Source organism: Triturus cristatus, chromosome 3_1, assembly GCF_964204655.1.
Source record: "Triturus cristatus chromosome 3_1, aTriCri1.1, whole genome shotgun sequence".
Lineage (NCBI taxonomy): Eukaryota > Metazoa > Chordata > Amphibia > Caudata > Salamandridae > Triturus > Triturus cristatus.
Genome location: NC_140583.1, coordinates 806,347,030 through 806,361,296, shown reverse-complemented (window position 1 = coordinate 806,361,296; position 14,267 = coordinate 806,347,030). Strand labels below are relative to the sequence as shown.

The 14,267-nt window shown below is 45.1% G+C and overlaps 1 protein-coding gene across 10 annotated transcripts in view; it reads right to left on the bottom strand.

Moving 5' to 3' along the window:
• Nucleotides 1-14,267, bottom strand: part of IFT54 (intraflagellar transport 54) — a 543,753-nt gene that overhangs the window by 229,791 nt on the left and 299,695 nt on the right. For 2 of the 10 annotated variants that reach the window (XM_085645123.1, XM_085645124.1), the window contains 2 exons: nucleotides 13,565-13,657; nucleotides 8,785-8,892 (listed from right to left, as the gene is read on the bottom strand). The exons of the other annotated variants lie outside the window; for them this stretch is intronic. In XM_085645123.1, the coding sequence (XP_085501249.1) occupies nucleotides 8,785-8,892; nucleotides 13,565-13,657 (201 nt within the window). The remainder of the gene's footprint in view (nucleotides 1-8,784; nucleotides 8,893-13,564; nucleotides 13,658-14,267) is intronic. 10 annotated transcript variants of the gene reach the window in all.

The following is a 14,267-nucleotide window of genomic DNA, read 5'->3' as shown; positions in this document are numbered from 1 at the left end:
CCTCGGCGTCGAACGATGTCTTTCCTTCGACGGCGAACGATATCTCTGTGCAGACGTCGATCGATCCTCTCTTGATGTCGACAGATGCTTTTTCGACGTTGAACTGTGGCGCCGAGTCCTCGACGCCGATCTTTTAGACGCCGTCGACGTCGAACACATCCGCTTCGACGCTGAATCTAAAGTCGACGATGATTTTCTCTTTGTAGCATGACTTCCCCTTGACTCCTCACCTCTCAGCGACGATCCCGCCGCTGGAGTCTTCGACGCCGAGCCCGACGTCGATGGGGAGCAAACAGGGACCAACTGCTTCGACGTCGACCGTTCTGCTAAGCCGTACAGTCTAATCCTCTCCCTCTCCTTTAAAGTCCTTTTGGAAAGGTCTTTACAATCATGGCATGTTGCTGGAGAGTGAGAGTCCGGCAGACAGATAATACACACCTCATGTGTGTCTGAAGCAGCCTTCTTTTTTCCACAAGATGGACATGGAATAAATAAAGAAGGCATTTTTCTGACAAAACAGCAAAAAAATCAGTCAGAAAACACAGGATACCAACTTCCTCTCAGATGTTATAAGAAGAAGTCCAAAAAATCTTTAAGTTGTAATAATTCTTGACTAAAGAGTCAAAAAAAGAAGAGAGCTGAATTCCAGGGTCCTGACTGAAGGAGCCGGAAAGAACAACTGACCTAACTGTCACCCCTGAGGCATGATGGGATATGGAAGCCAGGGCTGCCTTAAAGGCACGGTGCCAGTTTTTACCTATACAGGGCTTTTCAGTCTCTATGGTATTGTATTGCAATGCAGCCTGCAGGCTAGCAATGTGTTGTAGATCTGTGTTTCCCACAGTTTTTCTCTTTTTTTTGCTTTCTCATGAGTGTTTACCTCATTTAAAAAAAAAAAAAAAAAAAACGAGAAATTTAGGTGTTTTATTATACCTATATGTATTATTGGATGTGTATTTATACATTGCCTAGCCTTTTCTTTAGAGGGGCTGCATTTGCTTGGAAAAAATGATATATGTTTATACATATACAGAGCTGCATATATGTATGTTTTTTTACATATATAATTTTATTATTTCCGGGGTCCCCGCACATGGGCGGGAATATTCAGTGCTTATGACTATTGATGAGGATCCCCTGGAAGAGAACGGCTACTTCACAGCCACCAACGACCTAAGCATGATCATGGACAAAGGTTACACCATGGCACTCATTCTGTTAGACTATTAAGCTGCATTCAACACAGTCTCCCAGCCCATCCTTATTCAGTGTCACAACAAAACCAGCATAGGAAGAGACCTGCTCTCCAGTGGATCAGCTTCCTCCTCACCAGAGGCACCCAACCTGTCAGTCTGACAACATACAACATATACATCAGCTGCTGCCAAGCTGATCTGCGGGGTTCCACAAGGATCATCCCGCTGTCCAACACCAACATGGCGCCACACACCAATGCAACCCAAATCCATCAGCATCATCTCATGCGCCGATGACACCCTGCTCATCCTCTCCCTCCGAAGACACTCCCAACACCAGGACCAATTTCACCACCTGCATGTCCAAAATCACCATCTGGATGAAGAACAACGGTCTGAAGCTCAACTCAGACAAAACGGAAGTGGTGCACTTTGGAAAAGACACCCGACTGTGGATATCAGCCTGGTGGCCCGCTGAACTCAGACCAACACCCATTCCGGCAAATCAAGCTAGAAACCTAGTGATAGTGGGGGACAACCAACTCTTAATGACCAACTAAAACAACAAGGTCGCCACCTCCTGCTCCCACAACCTCAAGATCCTTAGAAAAATCATCAAATGGCTCCCGCTCAACACCTGTACAACCATCACCCTGGCTTTTATCACTTACAAACTGGACTACGGTAGCGCACTCTTTGACGGCATCTCCACTCGGCTCACCAAGGGACTCCAAGTCTTCCCAAGCACAGCAGCCAGACTTTTGCTCAACCTCCTACTCGACACACAAGCAACTGCACACATCTCAAAGACCTCTACTAGCACCCGTCCTCAAAAAAAATACATTCTTCAAGTTCTTGACACACACATACAAAGCCCTAAACCATCTAGGCCCCACATACCTTAGCAGCTACTTCAATTTCCACACTCCTACTAGAAGCCTCCGCTCGGCCAGACATCTGCTCCAAAATTCCCCCCACATCCAAAGATCCAGAGATGACGAGCATGCTTTCTTGTACTTGGCTCCAAAAGTCTGAAACAACCTTCCTGTGCACATCAGAACCGCAAGCTCAGTCATCGTATTTCACAAGAAACTGAAATCCTAGCATTTCCTTTAGGCTTCTGTCATAGCTGGCACAGACTTTTCTTTCTAGCTCCTGGATACACTCCTGTGATAGCTGTGCAATATACAAATAAGTGTTACATAACATACCTACAGTTTATTCACCATTGAACATACCAGGTGCCAGGCAAACTGCATCAAGAAAATGTCTCCAGTGCCAGTGGGACGGCCACTAGCTCCGTCTCAACGCCAGAAGTAAAGACGTAGTGACATCGCTGGAGCCATATAGTGCTCAGCACAGCTCCCTGATGTCCATTCTCTTCTGTTTTTAACCATGTCGCTTGAGGGGCCTATGAATGTCCTTCAAATATGGGGAGGAGGATGAATTCGCCGATGAACCTGCAGGTAGATAGAATATCTACCACAAAGATGGTTATCAAAGATAGGTAACTTTCTTCTGATGGATTCTTTCACCTGCAGCCTCCTCACCTTTAAACATATTCCCAAGCAATACACAAACTAGGAGGTGGGTCTGAAGGAAATACAAGCGAGGAAATCCTGTAGGACCACACAAGTGAGGTGTCCATCCAACTGGACCACAGAATCCACAAAATGTTTTGCAAACATCTGAGAGATGCCCAGGTTGCCACTTTACTTGTCTACCACTGGCACTACTCTAGACTATGCAGCCATGGAAGGCTTTCCCTGGTGGAGTGAGCTCATGTACCCTCAGGTGGCTCTTTTTCCCGCCTGTGCATAATATGCAAAGAGAAAGCATTTTCTTTTGAACTGTCTTTCCTTTTTGCTTTTAGAGACTAGTGCAGCCCACAAAGAACTGGTCGTCAGGCCTAATTTCTTTTGTGCGGCTAATGTTATAACTCATCATATGCCTGTCTTTGCAACTGCTGATCCTCATTGGAGGGTGGGAATTTGGATAGAGGTGGGTAAGGTGATACATTCTCCCAGATGGAATGGGGACACCACTCTCGGAAGGAATGCCGCCTTAGTTCACAATGCAACCTTATATGGGAAGAAGCACTTGAAGGGTGGCCTAACACTCAAGGCTTGAAGCTCACTAACACGATGAGCTGAGGTCACCACAAGCAAATATACAGTTTTATAAGCAAGTAGTTGTAACTGACAACCATGCAGGGCTTCAAATGGAAAATGAAATTCAAGATTAATTGGGCATTACAAATGGAACAGGCAGAACATGTTTGTCAAACCCTTTCACCATTTGACAGCCACCAGTGACTTAAACAAGAAAGACCTGGGAGACGTATAAAGGCAGACAAGGCAATATATCCATTGACTGAACCAACTGCACAACATTGCTGGGCCCAGGACAATGCCAACTAAAGAATTTCGAGAAAAGACGGCTTCAAACAATCAGTTTGTCTGCCTGAACATCATGTCACAAATGTATTCTAGCTCCCTGAATACTCCGATTTAGTTGAGGAGAGACAAGCTGATAAGATCACATCAAACACCTTGGTGAAATCTGAAAAGTACTCAGATTACCCTACTCAATCTACACACATAAAGGCGTGACTCCTGGAGATTGGGGCACAGGGCCTAGCCCCCTGATTAGAAAAGAAGGTGCAGAAGACCTGTGTACCATACTCTTCTTGGCCACTCCCTGGCATAAGATTGGTTTGGGCCTCGCAAATCTTCTTCAAATTCCCAGAAATCAAGAGTTATGGGAGGTACACATAGTGAAGCGTAAAGTTTCACTTCAACTGAGACACGTCCCGAAACTGATGCTTGAGTGCACAGAATGTAGGAAAATGGATATTGGTGCAAATGGTAAACAGACTGACCTAAGGTGTGTCTCACCAGGCAAAGATGTCTTGAACCACCTCTTGGTGGAGATGCCACTTGTGGTCAGGAAGATGATACCAACTGAGGCTGTCGACTCTTACACAGAGTGAACCCGCAATATGTGGATGACTCCACTGTAAAATCAAATAACCCGGTGACCTCTAACAACTGTACACCACACTTATTAATCTACAATCATGGCTCTAAACCAATCATCTTAAATTAAACCCCAAAAAGACAGAACTACTTATCTTCTCCCCCAGAACTAATCCTTTGCCTATTCTAGAATGGATCAAGAATCTGGACCCTCTTAACTGCTCTTTCTCTCTGTCTAACTCCATTAAGTCTCTAGGCATCACCCTGGACACAACCACATCCATTGAGGAGCACATCAACAACGCTGCCAAAGGAGCGCTCAGCACACACAGACATCTCAAAGCTGTTTATCCTCCCCCCCCCTCTACCTGCTCCCCCCCCAAAGACGATCTTAAGATGTAGTGCAATCTATAATCATCTCAAAACTAGACTACGGCAATTACCTCTTTACAGGAACTCCTAAATGTCACCTGGCCCCCTTTAAAGCGGATCTCAACACGGCTGCCATACTCCTCACAGGTATTAAAAAGTTTGACCACACCTCTCCTGCTCTCAGTAGTCTTGAATGGCTTCCTATGGAAGGAAGATGCTTTTTCAAGACAGCCTGCATCACGCCCAAAGTGCTTCATACAAAGACTCCAGAATACTTGGAAACCAGAATTTCAAGAGCTGGAAGAGCCTGAACATTTAGAAGCTCCAACGCTTTTCTTCTCATTCATCCCAACTTCAAGAAGAAATCATCTCAGTCCCGCTCTTTCTCAGGTAATGCTCCAAAGATCTGGAACTCACTACCCTAAGATCTCCGCTGCAACTCCTCCTTCCACTCCTTCAAACAAGACCTCAAATCTTTACTCCTCAACAGCTACCTCAACATGCACACAAACTGTTCTTTGTTTCCCTGGTGGATGAACGCCTTCTAGATGGTCACACGACTTGCTCAATTGCCTTTTTGTCCCCCGATGCCTTTCTCCTCAATGTACCTTGTGTTATACTTTGTGACTTTAAAACCATTTAGTGCTGTACTGTTTTGTGACTTACACATTACGAATTCCCTCATATACCTCTTGTAAACGCATTTATGTATTCTCATAACCTGTAAAGCGCTCTGATACCTTCGGATCCAGTTAGTGCTACATAAAATTCAAAAACAAAAAATAAGATAAATGGTTGGCTACCAGACGCATCTTCTGCTGGCACACCCAAGTCCAGAGTCTCAGGGCTTTCAGGCACAGAAATGGAGACCCATCCACTCCCTTCTTGTACCACATCATAGTCATGTTGTCTGTCAAGATCTAGTGAGAGTGAAAAGATGGAAGGAAGGCCTTAAGCACCAGAAATTTTGCCCAAGACTGATGTATGCACCTCCTCTGGTGACTAGAGGCCTTTGATCTCCAGTTTCCTCAGAAGAACACCCCACCCAAAGGTGGACGTATCCATCACAACCATGGTCACAGCGGGCCGGGGACAAAAGGACCACCCTCAAGTCAGGTTATCCTCTGTTCCCCACCAGCTTACGTCCACTGCAATGTCCCTCAAGATCACAATGGAGTCTGTCAGATCTCCCTGATCCTGCCACTACTGGAGGGCCATGTGATCGCGTGTAATCAGAAGCATGCAAGAAGCCAACAGAAGGAGCAGCTGTAGATCCATTAAGACTGGAATCTGAGCTCCTACCTAGAACATCGGAATCATAACTGTAAGAATGAAGGTCTAGAGTAAGGTCATGTCCAGTACCACCCGTATGAACAAGAGGCGGTGAGTCTTGGGTATGCTGATTGAGAGAGACAGCGTCTTCAACTTTTCCTTGTGCAGCAATGTGTCCGACGCCTGAAGTCTAGGATCGTCAGGGAACTGTAGTGCTTTTTGGGAATCTGGAAGTACAGAAAATACTACCCCTGCACTATTTCCTGCTTTAGCACCAATTCAAATGTTCCTTTCTGCAGCAGAATAGCCATTTCCTGCTGTAAAATCTGTGAATGGTCCTTCGATGGAAGGGAATACGGAGAGGTTATGGGGATGGGAGGATGCTGCTAGAAGGGTAGGGAATAATCATTTTCCAAAATCTTCAGGACCCCCTGGTCTGAAGTTAGGAATTTCCAGGCCTGCAAAAATAATCATACCAATCCCCCCCCAAGGGCATAACATGGTCCTTCACAGATGAACTACTGCACCTTCCCTGGAGGTGCAGGGATGGGGTTGGGGGGGGGAGGGGGAGGAGAGAAAGAGGAGAAAGACTGGATGGGTGGCCATGTCCCTTGCCTCTGGATTGCCGGACAAGCAAGGGTTTTAGGTTGCTGGCTGGCCGCTAACTGGCACTCCCTGAAAGAAAAACCCCTGCAGAAGGACTTGGGCTTATAAATGGACCGAAAATCCTTTGCTAATGACTGCAGCTCTAATGATCTAGTTGTGGCTCTACCCTTGTTAAAACTTTCCAGCGCTACATCTGCTTTCTGACCAAAGAGACACTCACTGTCAAAGGGCATCTCCATTAGTGTGTTTTGAACATCTATTGAGAATGCGGATGACTGCTGTCAACAAATGCTGCAAACAACATCACAGCGCTAGCAACATAGTTGTTTGTATCAAGCCTGCCCTGAAAATATGGTGGGAAGCATCCTGCCCATCACAGTCCACCACTGCAAAGTGGTTTCTGACAAGGTCAGGTAAGCTGAAAGCCACCAATGCTGCCATATCCCAAAGGGCATTAGAGTAGCACCTCAATAAACAGGCTACATTCAAGGCACTGGGTTAAACACTGTTGTGGAGGATGCTTGCACTACTAAGCTTTGTGGAGAAGGATCATGGGACAAGAAAGCTGGGTCTCCAGGAGCTGGACTGTAACTATCAATGGTTTAGTTCTCTGTTGGGCATGAGGTGGGCCTGACAACAGTTCTTTGACTGCATCCACAATAGCTTCATAAAAGGAGGTGAGGGGTTCCACAGTAGAGAAAATGTACTGCAGCACATCAGTTAAAATGTTAGACCTGTATTGCACTAAGGGAAGAGGGTGTTCAAGCACTTCAGATGCCTCAAGTGCAGCGTTACTTCTCAAGTCTGCTGGTGTTGGGCAGAGAGTTAGATTACTGTCAATGTCTGGTGATGTATCCAATCCAGGGAGTCAGGAGGGAAGGGGATTAGAGTTATCTGCATTCCCTTGAATATCTGAGGATTGCTGGTCTGGGCCCGAGCCAAAGATTGTGGATTGAGTTACAATATTGATATTGGGCACTAGGCGCGTTTCTTGATATTGTTACTCCTCTAAAGAAGTAGTGGGCCTCTATGCTAGATTTCATACTCTTTACAAGTTGCAGTAGAGCTTCTAGAGAAGGAGGGGGAGGGAGAGGGGGAGGTCCTAAAGGTGCCGGGAGCTGGGACCAATGTTGGAATATACGTCAGAGGTGGCTACTCTATCGAGGGGCCCAGTATAGGTTGAAGCGAGATGGTGTTGGTATATCTCATTCAGTGCCAGGGGAACACAACGCCAAAAGGGCGATGAGCCAGAAGGCACACCAGAGGGGACTGTTTCTCTCCTGAACATGTCCAGCATTGCATGTACGAAGAAGGCTGGATCTGCCTCCAGTGCTAGTAACTCTGGGTATGTGACAGTATAATCATGGGCGCTGGGAACAATTGTCATCAGAGGCAGGGTCTGACACGTTCTAGGGGACAATGCCACTAACTCCGGCTCTATAGAGGAGTGGGCTGAGGAGAAGCAGAACGTGGAGACTTACTCCTTGACTTTCTGAGAGAAAATGAGAGCTTCTTTTATTTCTAATGATGTCTCTACTTTTTTTTTTCGATATTGAAGACGGGAAGGAGCAAAATGGAGATCTGGACCTTATAGATCATGAGCTGGATCTCTGATGCACTCTACATTCCTCCCTGATTCAGCCCATAAGAGCCACCCGCTCCTAAATCTCCTTCTGATTTATTTGCAAGCAGAGGTTGCATGATGACGAGTCCTTCCTTGAACCAAGGTGCCACAGAAAATCATGCGGGTCTGTAATTAACATCCCCTAATCACACCTCCAGCTGGGTTTGAATCCAGTCTCCTTAATGGGGACATGTCCTTAGCACTGTACATCTGGAGAACAAAAATCTTGTCACCTCAGAGTAGAGGAGAAAAGGTTACGACCTGCTTTGACAGGAGTGGAAAAAAACTGAACTGGCAATTGAGCACCATAGTGGGTACTACAAGCCTTCAGTCTCATCACCACAACAGCACTTCCAGTGTTGGGAGAGAGCCAGACCCTCCCCCCCCACCCCCACCCCGACTGGTGCCAGAAAGCTATATCAGAAATGTACAGATTCAATTTGGCATCTGGGCTATTCGAAGTCGTGGAATTTACAGGTAGACGTATACAACAGAAGTTACTTTACCACTGCAGCCAATAGTTCTTGACACAGGGTTCTGAAACAGTGAGCAGAAAATGTGCCAACACTGAAACAGACCTGTGCTTCTCATCTACACGAGGCTCTGTAAAAAAGACCCAACTATGTTATAAAATATAAACAAAACTATTATGACAAGCCCAAAGGCCAGTCAAAGCCATGTTTGTACGTGTAGTGTGTTAAACAAGCCAAACATGGCCTCATGAAGACTTCCTTACCTAGCTGTTCTGTCGCAGATCGCTTCTCCACTGTTACAACTGAGTCAACAGCTATCGGTTCAGCAGGTACACTACCTTCTTGTTGTCTTTTAATGGGTTCTGTCATCCCTAGTATGAAACAGTTTAATATGTGAATACTATAATAGAGTTCCCCAACTCTTCCGTGACTGAATTCTGGAATATTTTCACACCGCTGAACATCAAAACTAACTAGGTTAAAAAATACTTCCTTTATGATCACACATGCAGGTCAGACTGCTGCTCTCCGTCTAAAAGTCTATAACCAAAGGTGCTGTTCCCTAAACTTCCATTTGTGACAAATGGGCTTCTGTCAACAATCAAATTCACAATATAAAATCCAAAAGCAACCTCACCTCACAGGCTTGAAACTCGATCCATGGTTAATTATTTCTATTTCTAAACGAATGTGCATGCCATGTAATCATTCAAACTACACAAAAGCAGATACTTCACATCACTAGCATTAAAACTGTTTAATCCGTATAACTCATGGAACCTACTGCTTAGATGAAAAATGTATATCAACTGCAATTGGGCCATTAAAACTTAGTTGGGTAAGTTGAACTAAAAAAAAACTTAGTTGACTCAACAAAGGTACTCTTACAGCTTTATTTTACTGCTTCTCATTTTTCCTTGTTGGAGAAGGAATACATTGAATACTCTGTAAGCATCTGTTCATTGCATGTGGTGCTGTAGATTCACATGCTGTGCATATTTCTGCCATTTTGCATTGGTATCAGATGTCATAAGTTGCTTTTCTTCAAAGAAGTCTTTGGAGTCACAAAGTCTCGGTCAATACTCATATGGATGCAGATGTGCATGTTCACCGACTTCACTGTTAGATAGTTTTTCACCTAACAGGTGAGAATATAAATTGAGTAGTGTGCAGAGAAAAAAACATAGTGACCATGCAAGTAGAAAGACTCATCCTAAAGAGAAAGATATCTGTAACAATCACTGGCTTTCAGGGAGAAGGATGGGCGCATGCGACTCTACAGTACTACATGCAATGAACAGGGTATGTAACATATTCCATTCACAGCATGTACATCCCCAGGAAAGCCAAAGTAGCGCCCTGCTTGAGGATGGAATTTGGCATGGGGCGGGAAGGTTCGAGTTTTTTTTCGTTTAGCGGAGCAGATCTGGGCGCATTTAACAATCCCCCTGCCAATCCCTGCTTTTGAAATGGCGTGGCTTTTATGAAACTGTGATAAAGCTACAAATAGTTGTAGTGTTTTGTTAAAGGATTTTGTTCTGTCAATGTAATACATAAGAGCACACTTAACATCAAGGGTGAGGAGTGCTCTCTCAGCTACCGAGTCAGGTTGTGGGAAGAAGACTGAGAGCTTGATGGATTGGTAAAGTTAGAAAGAAGAGACCACCTTTGGCAAAAAATTAGGATTGGTTCTGAGAACTACTTTGTCCTTGAGGACTTGGCAAAAGGGTTCCTGAAGAGTGAGGGCCTACAGTTCACTGATGCATCTGAGTGAGGAAATTGAGATGAGGAAAGCAACTTTCCAAGAGAGGAATTACAGGGGGTATGAATGCAGGGGCTCAAAGGGTGGCCCCAATCATCAGGTGAGGGCAATGTTCAGGATCCACAATGTGGGATTGCCCTCTTAAGGCCATCCACAGCAAATTTTAAGATAACAGGGAATTTGAAAAGAGAAGAGTGTTTCCTGTTCTGCATGTATGCCGCAATAGCGATTTGATTTAACGTGACTGAGATATAAAACAAGCACACACTTTGAAGGTGTAATAGGTAACAAATATTGGGGTGAGTGGATTAATGATGTCTGGGGTACAGTCATACAGAAAACATTTCCAATTAGAAGCAGAGCAGGTGTGAATGGAGTTTCCCTTAGCATGTCCATTCACTCCTGTGGAAAACCCAAGGTAACCACACTCTGGAACTGCAGGAGCCAAATCACTAGGTTGAGCTGTAGAGAGGACGGAGGTTGAGGATTGATCCGATGTATCCATTCTACTTGGAGATGAGAAAGTATAGGGAGTAGACGCCTTTGCCCTGGTGTTGGAGGGGCACTGGCTCTATGGGTCTTTCTGACAGAAGTGCTCTTCTTGAACCTCCTCTTGAAGCAGTGTGAGGTGTTCAGGGCTGAGTGCGTGGGTGCGGGAGGGAGATGTTTGGTGGGGTGGTGAGAAGCTCTAGACAGTAGCCATGCTGGAAGATGGATAAGAGCTACTGGTTGGAGGCGATCTCCTACCAATGGGGGAAGAAATCCCTGAATTCAAGGCCCCCAGCACCCCTGTCAGGTTGTGTGTGATTGGGTGGGGTTGGGGGTGGGGGAATGCGGGGAAAGTCAGTCAAAGGGTTCCTGAAAAGTGATGGCAGAGACTCCATTGTTGGGGGTGCCTCTGCATTAGAGCTGTTCCCTCTGCTGGTGATAGGCCTGCTGCTGCCTGTGGTAGGACTGGGAAGATTCTGAGGAAGTGGCTTTGGAGCCTCCTTAGGAGCCCCTGCTAGAGGAATCCTGCTAGGCGCCCATTGCCTTTTCAGTCTCTGTTCCTTTTTTATCCTAAGCATTGTGTCAACCTGAGGTCTGAAGTGGTGATCCTTATTGAACGGCAAGATGATGAGGTGCAACTGCACCTCAGGCTTGAAGCCAGACACACGGAGTCAGGGTGGAGCCACAGGATAACTGAGGTATTTACGCCCCTTGCAGCGGTATCAGCCACAGGTAAGGCACATCTGATGTTGGCATTAGAGATGGGCTTACCTTTCTCAACCTGCTCTTATGATACAGATCAGGGAAATGCTGCAAGAGTCCTTCCATTTCCTCCCAGTGGGTTCTGTGATACCTAAGGAAGAGGCCTACAGAGTTGACTATGCACCACTGGCTGGCCGAATATACCACTATTTTTCTGCAGCATCAAACCACTTACTCTTCCTGTCAGAAGGTGGCACATCACTGGTGGTCTGGGCTGCTGCTCTTTTCTTAACGGTGGTAACCACTAGTGAGTTCGATGGGACAGGATTCCTGATGTAGAGTGTTTCCAAAGGAGCTGTGTTTTCTATGTGGGGAGTAACTGCAAGGGATTTAACTGGCTCCTTAAAGATGTCAGTGGTGGATTTAATCAAACCTTAAGCGTTAGGAAACACTGCAAAGAGTGATCCGTTTTAAAAAGGGTCTCCAACAAGAAGTCCTCGCCCTACACTTCCTGCACATGTCCTCCTTATAGGTAGGCAGCCGTGCGTAGGATGGTGCTGTGGTCGACCAAAGTGCCATCTGGGGGTGAGACCCTGACAGGGATATACTCTAACTAAGGGTCTGTGGGGGCTCCAAATTGTAATCCTCTCACAGGTCATCTTAAGCACTAGGATACAGAGGTGCAAAATCCAAAGGGGAAGAATAAAGGCTAGGGTTCTGGGTGTCAGAGTAAGACTTTGGGGACTTTTGAGATAGTATGGGAGATGAGGGAGGAAGAGGCGGGGATAGTCTTCACTGCAGATATTGGGTGTTTCGGAAGTAGACTGGGCCACCCTGTATGCCCACCATTTATCTCGGCACTGATATGGTCTACTTGCTGCCGAATTTCGAGCAGCAGTCACAATGGCTCCCGTTGTGGTGCGACAAGAGAAACAAGATGCAGATGGCATGGAGGCCGGACAGAGGGTACTTAAGAATGACACTGGGACATCTCTTTAAGGGCATCCGTTCCATTACCTGAAGAGTTTCTTCATTCTCTGAAGAGAGTCCAGAAAATGGGATGGCCCTAATGGCAGAGCGGCCTGAACGCTTGCTGTCAATGGGACAGAGGAAAGGAACAGGCATAACAAGTTGAAAACAACCAATGAGTCTTCCGGGAGCACATTGGATCATGTCCGAACCCAAGGGCGGAGAAAACAAATCTAACACTAGAGTCGGTGACCTGTGCATTTACATCCAGAGGAGGAGTCACCGAGACTTTGTCAGTCGAAAGACTTTAACAACAACAAAAACTAGCAAAATCCGAGCCCAACACTAGATGGCAAGACTATGCGAAGCATGTATGTCTACAGCCACACATGCTACAAACAGAAGATTACAAATATTAAAATGGTTCACAATCATTAATAGCTGAACTTTTAAATCCTCTTTTAGGTTTTCCGCAAGGTCACATTACATAGCTGATGGGTTCAGGCCCCACAACTAACCACTGAGATATTCTGCGGATTATGTTCTGCTTATACTGAAATCCTATCAATGAAACCTTTTATGAACTTTCAAAAATTCTATTCCAATTAATATTCCGGAGACCACGGTAAGGAATACGTATGTCTTTATGAGATTTCTGTCAGCAACAATGTTAAAGGCTTTCACAAACCATAGAAATCATATCTGACATTCTCCTCTAAAGCAATACTTCAAATCATCCAAATATCCCTATCAAAATGATTTGTTTAACATGACTTGTGACTAATAAAACCATTGCGATCCTATATCCTTCTATCAGTTCAAAGTCCCAGAGCATTTTAAAAACAAATTACGGGCCGCAGCTCTGTACATGCAACTCAACCTTCAAGTTTGGCATTTCTTTAGAGCAAACTCCACCTATGGTACAAACAGCAGCTGACACCTCAAATCTAATAAGTGTGTTTGGGCAATGTGTCTCCTGAGGATGTCCCCAGGTAAAGGGTCTGAAACACAAGCTGATCTCGATTTCTAGATAACTATATACCAGTTCTGACCCACCACACATTCCAAGCAGTTGTGGATGATGCATGCAGCGATGATGTAAAAAGGTAAATGGTTCTTACCTAGCTGTATTGCACCTTGTTCTCCTTGAACACTAGCTACTCCTTCACTTGATGTATTACCTGATGCCAACACTTTATTAGAGCACCTTCTACCTAGCGCAAGATGGAAATAACAGCACACATTATAAGATCTCACATGTCTTAATTTAGCTTTTCAGACAGGTGTTTTTCCTTTACTGATTCACCACAGCAAGCATACATCTGTCTGGTGGATGGTATGGCATGTGTGATGTGACTGTGTTCACAAACCTCAAGGTTTATGTAAATTATCTCTCAAGTCTAACTTATTTCACTCAACTGATCTAAGTGCAAGTTGTAACCATTGGATTTATGCCAAAAATTGATAAAAAGAAGAAGGGAGAAATAACAAGGGGGACAGAAAGAACATTTCAGAAAGGGGTATTGTAAAATGAAGACCACCAACTACAGCACAGGACAGCATTTTAGAACTTCAGTTATTTGTGAAATGCCAGAAATAGACAGACTCCTTAACCCACTTACCTACAAAATGGCACTCAAGCTGACATAGCTGTCAAGCTCTGGTTTGCAATAACATCACTGATGCATGAAAGAACATCGCTTATAATGAAAAGAGTAGGCTTGTTAAATAATATTTCACAAACAGTCACTTCTACTCCAGATACGGACTGAATATAAGCAGCACTATGGGGGGTAACAGATCAACATAAACAATGGCAATGCC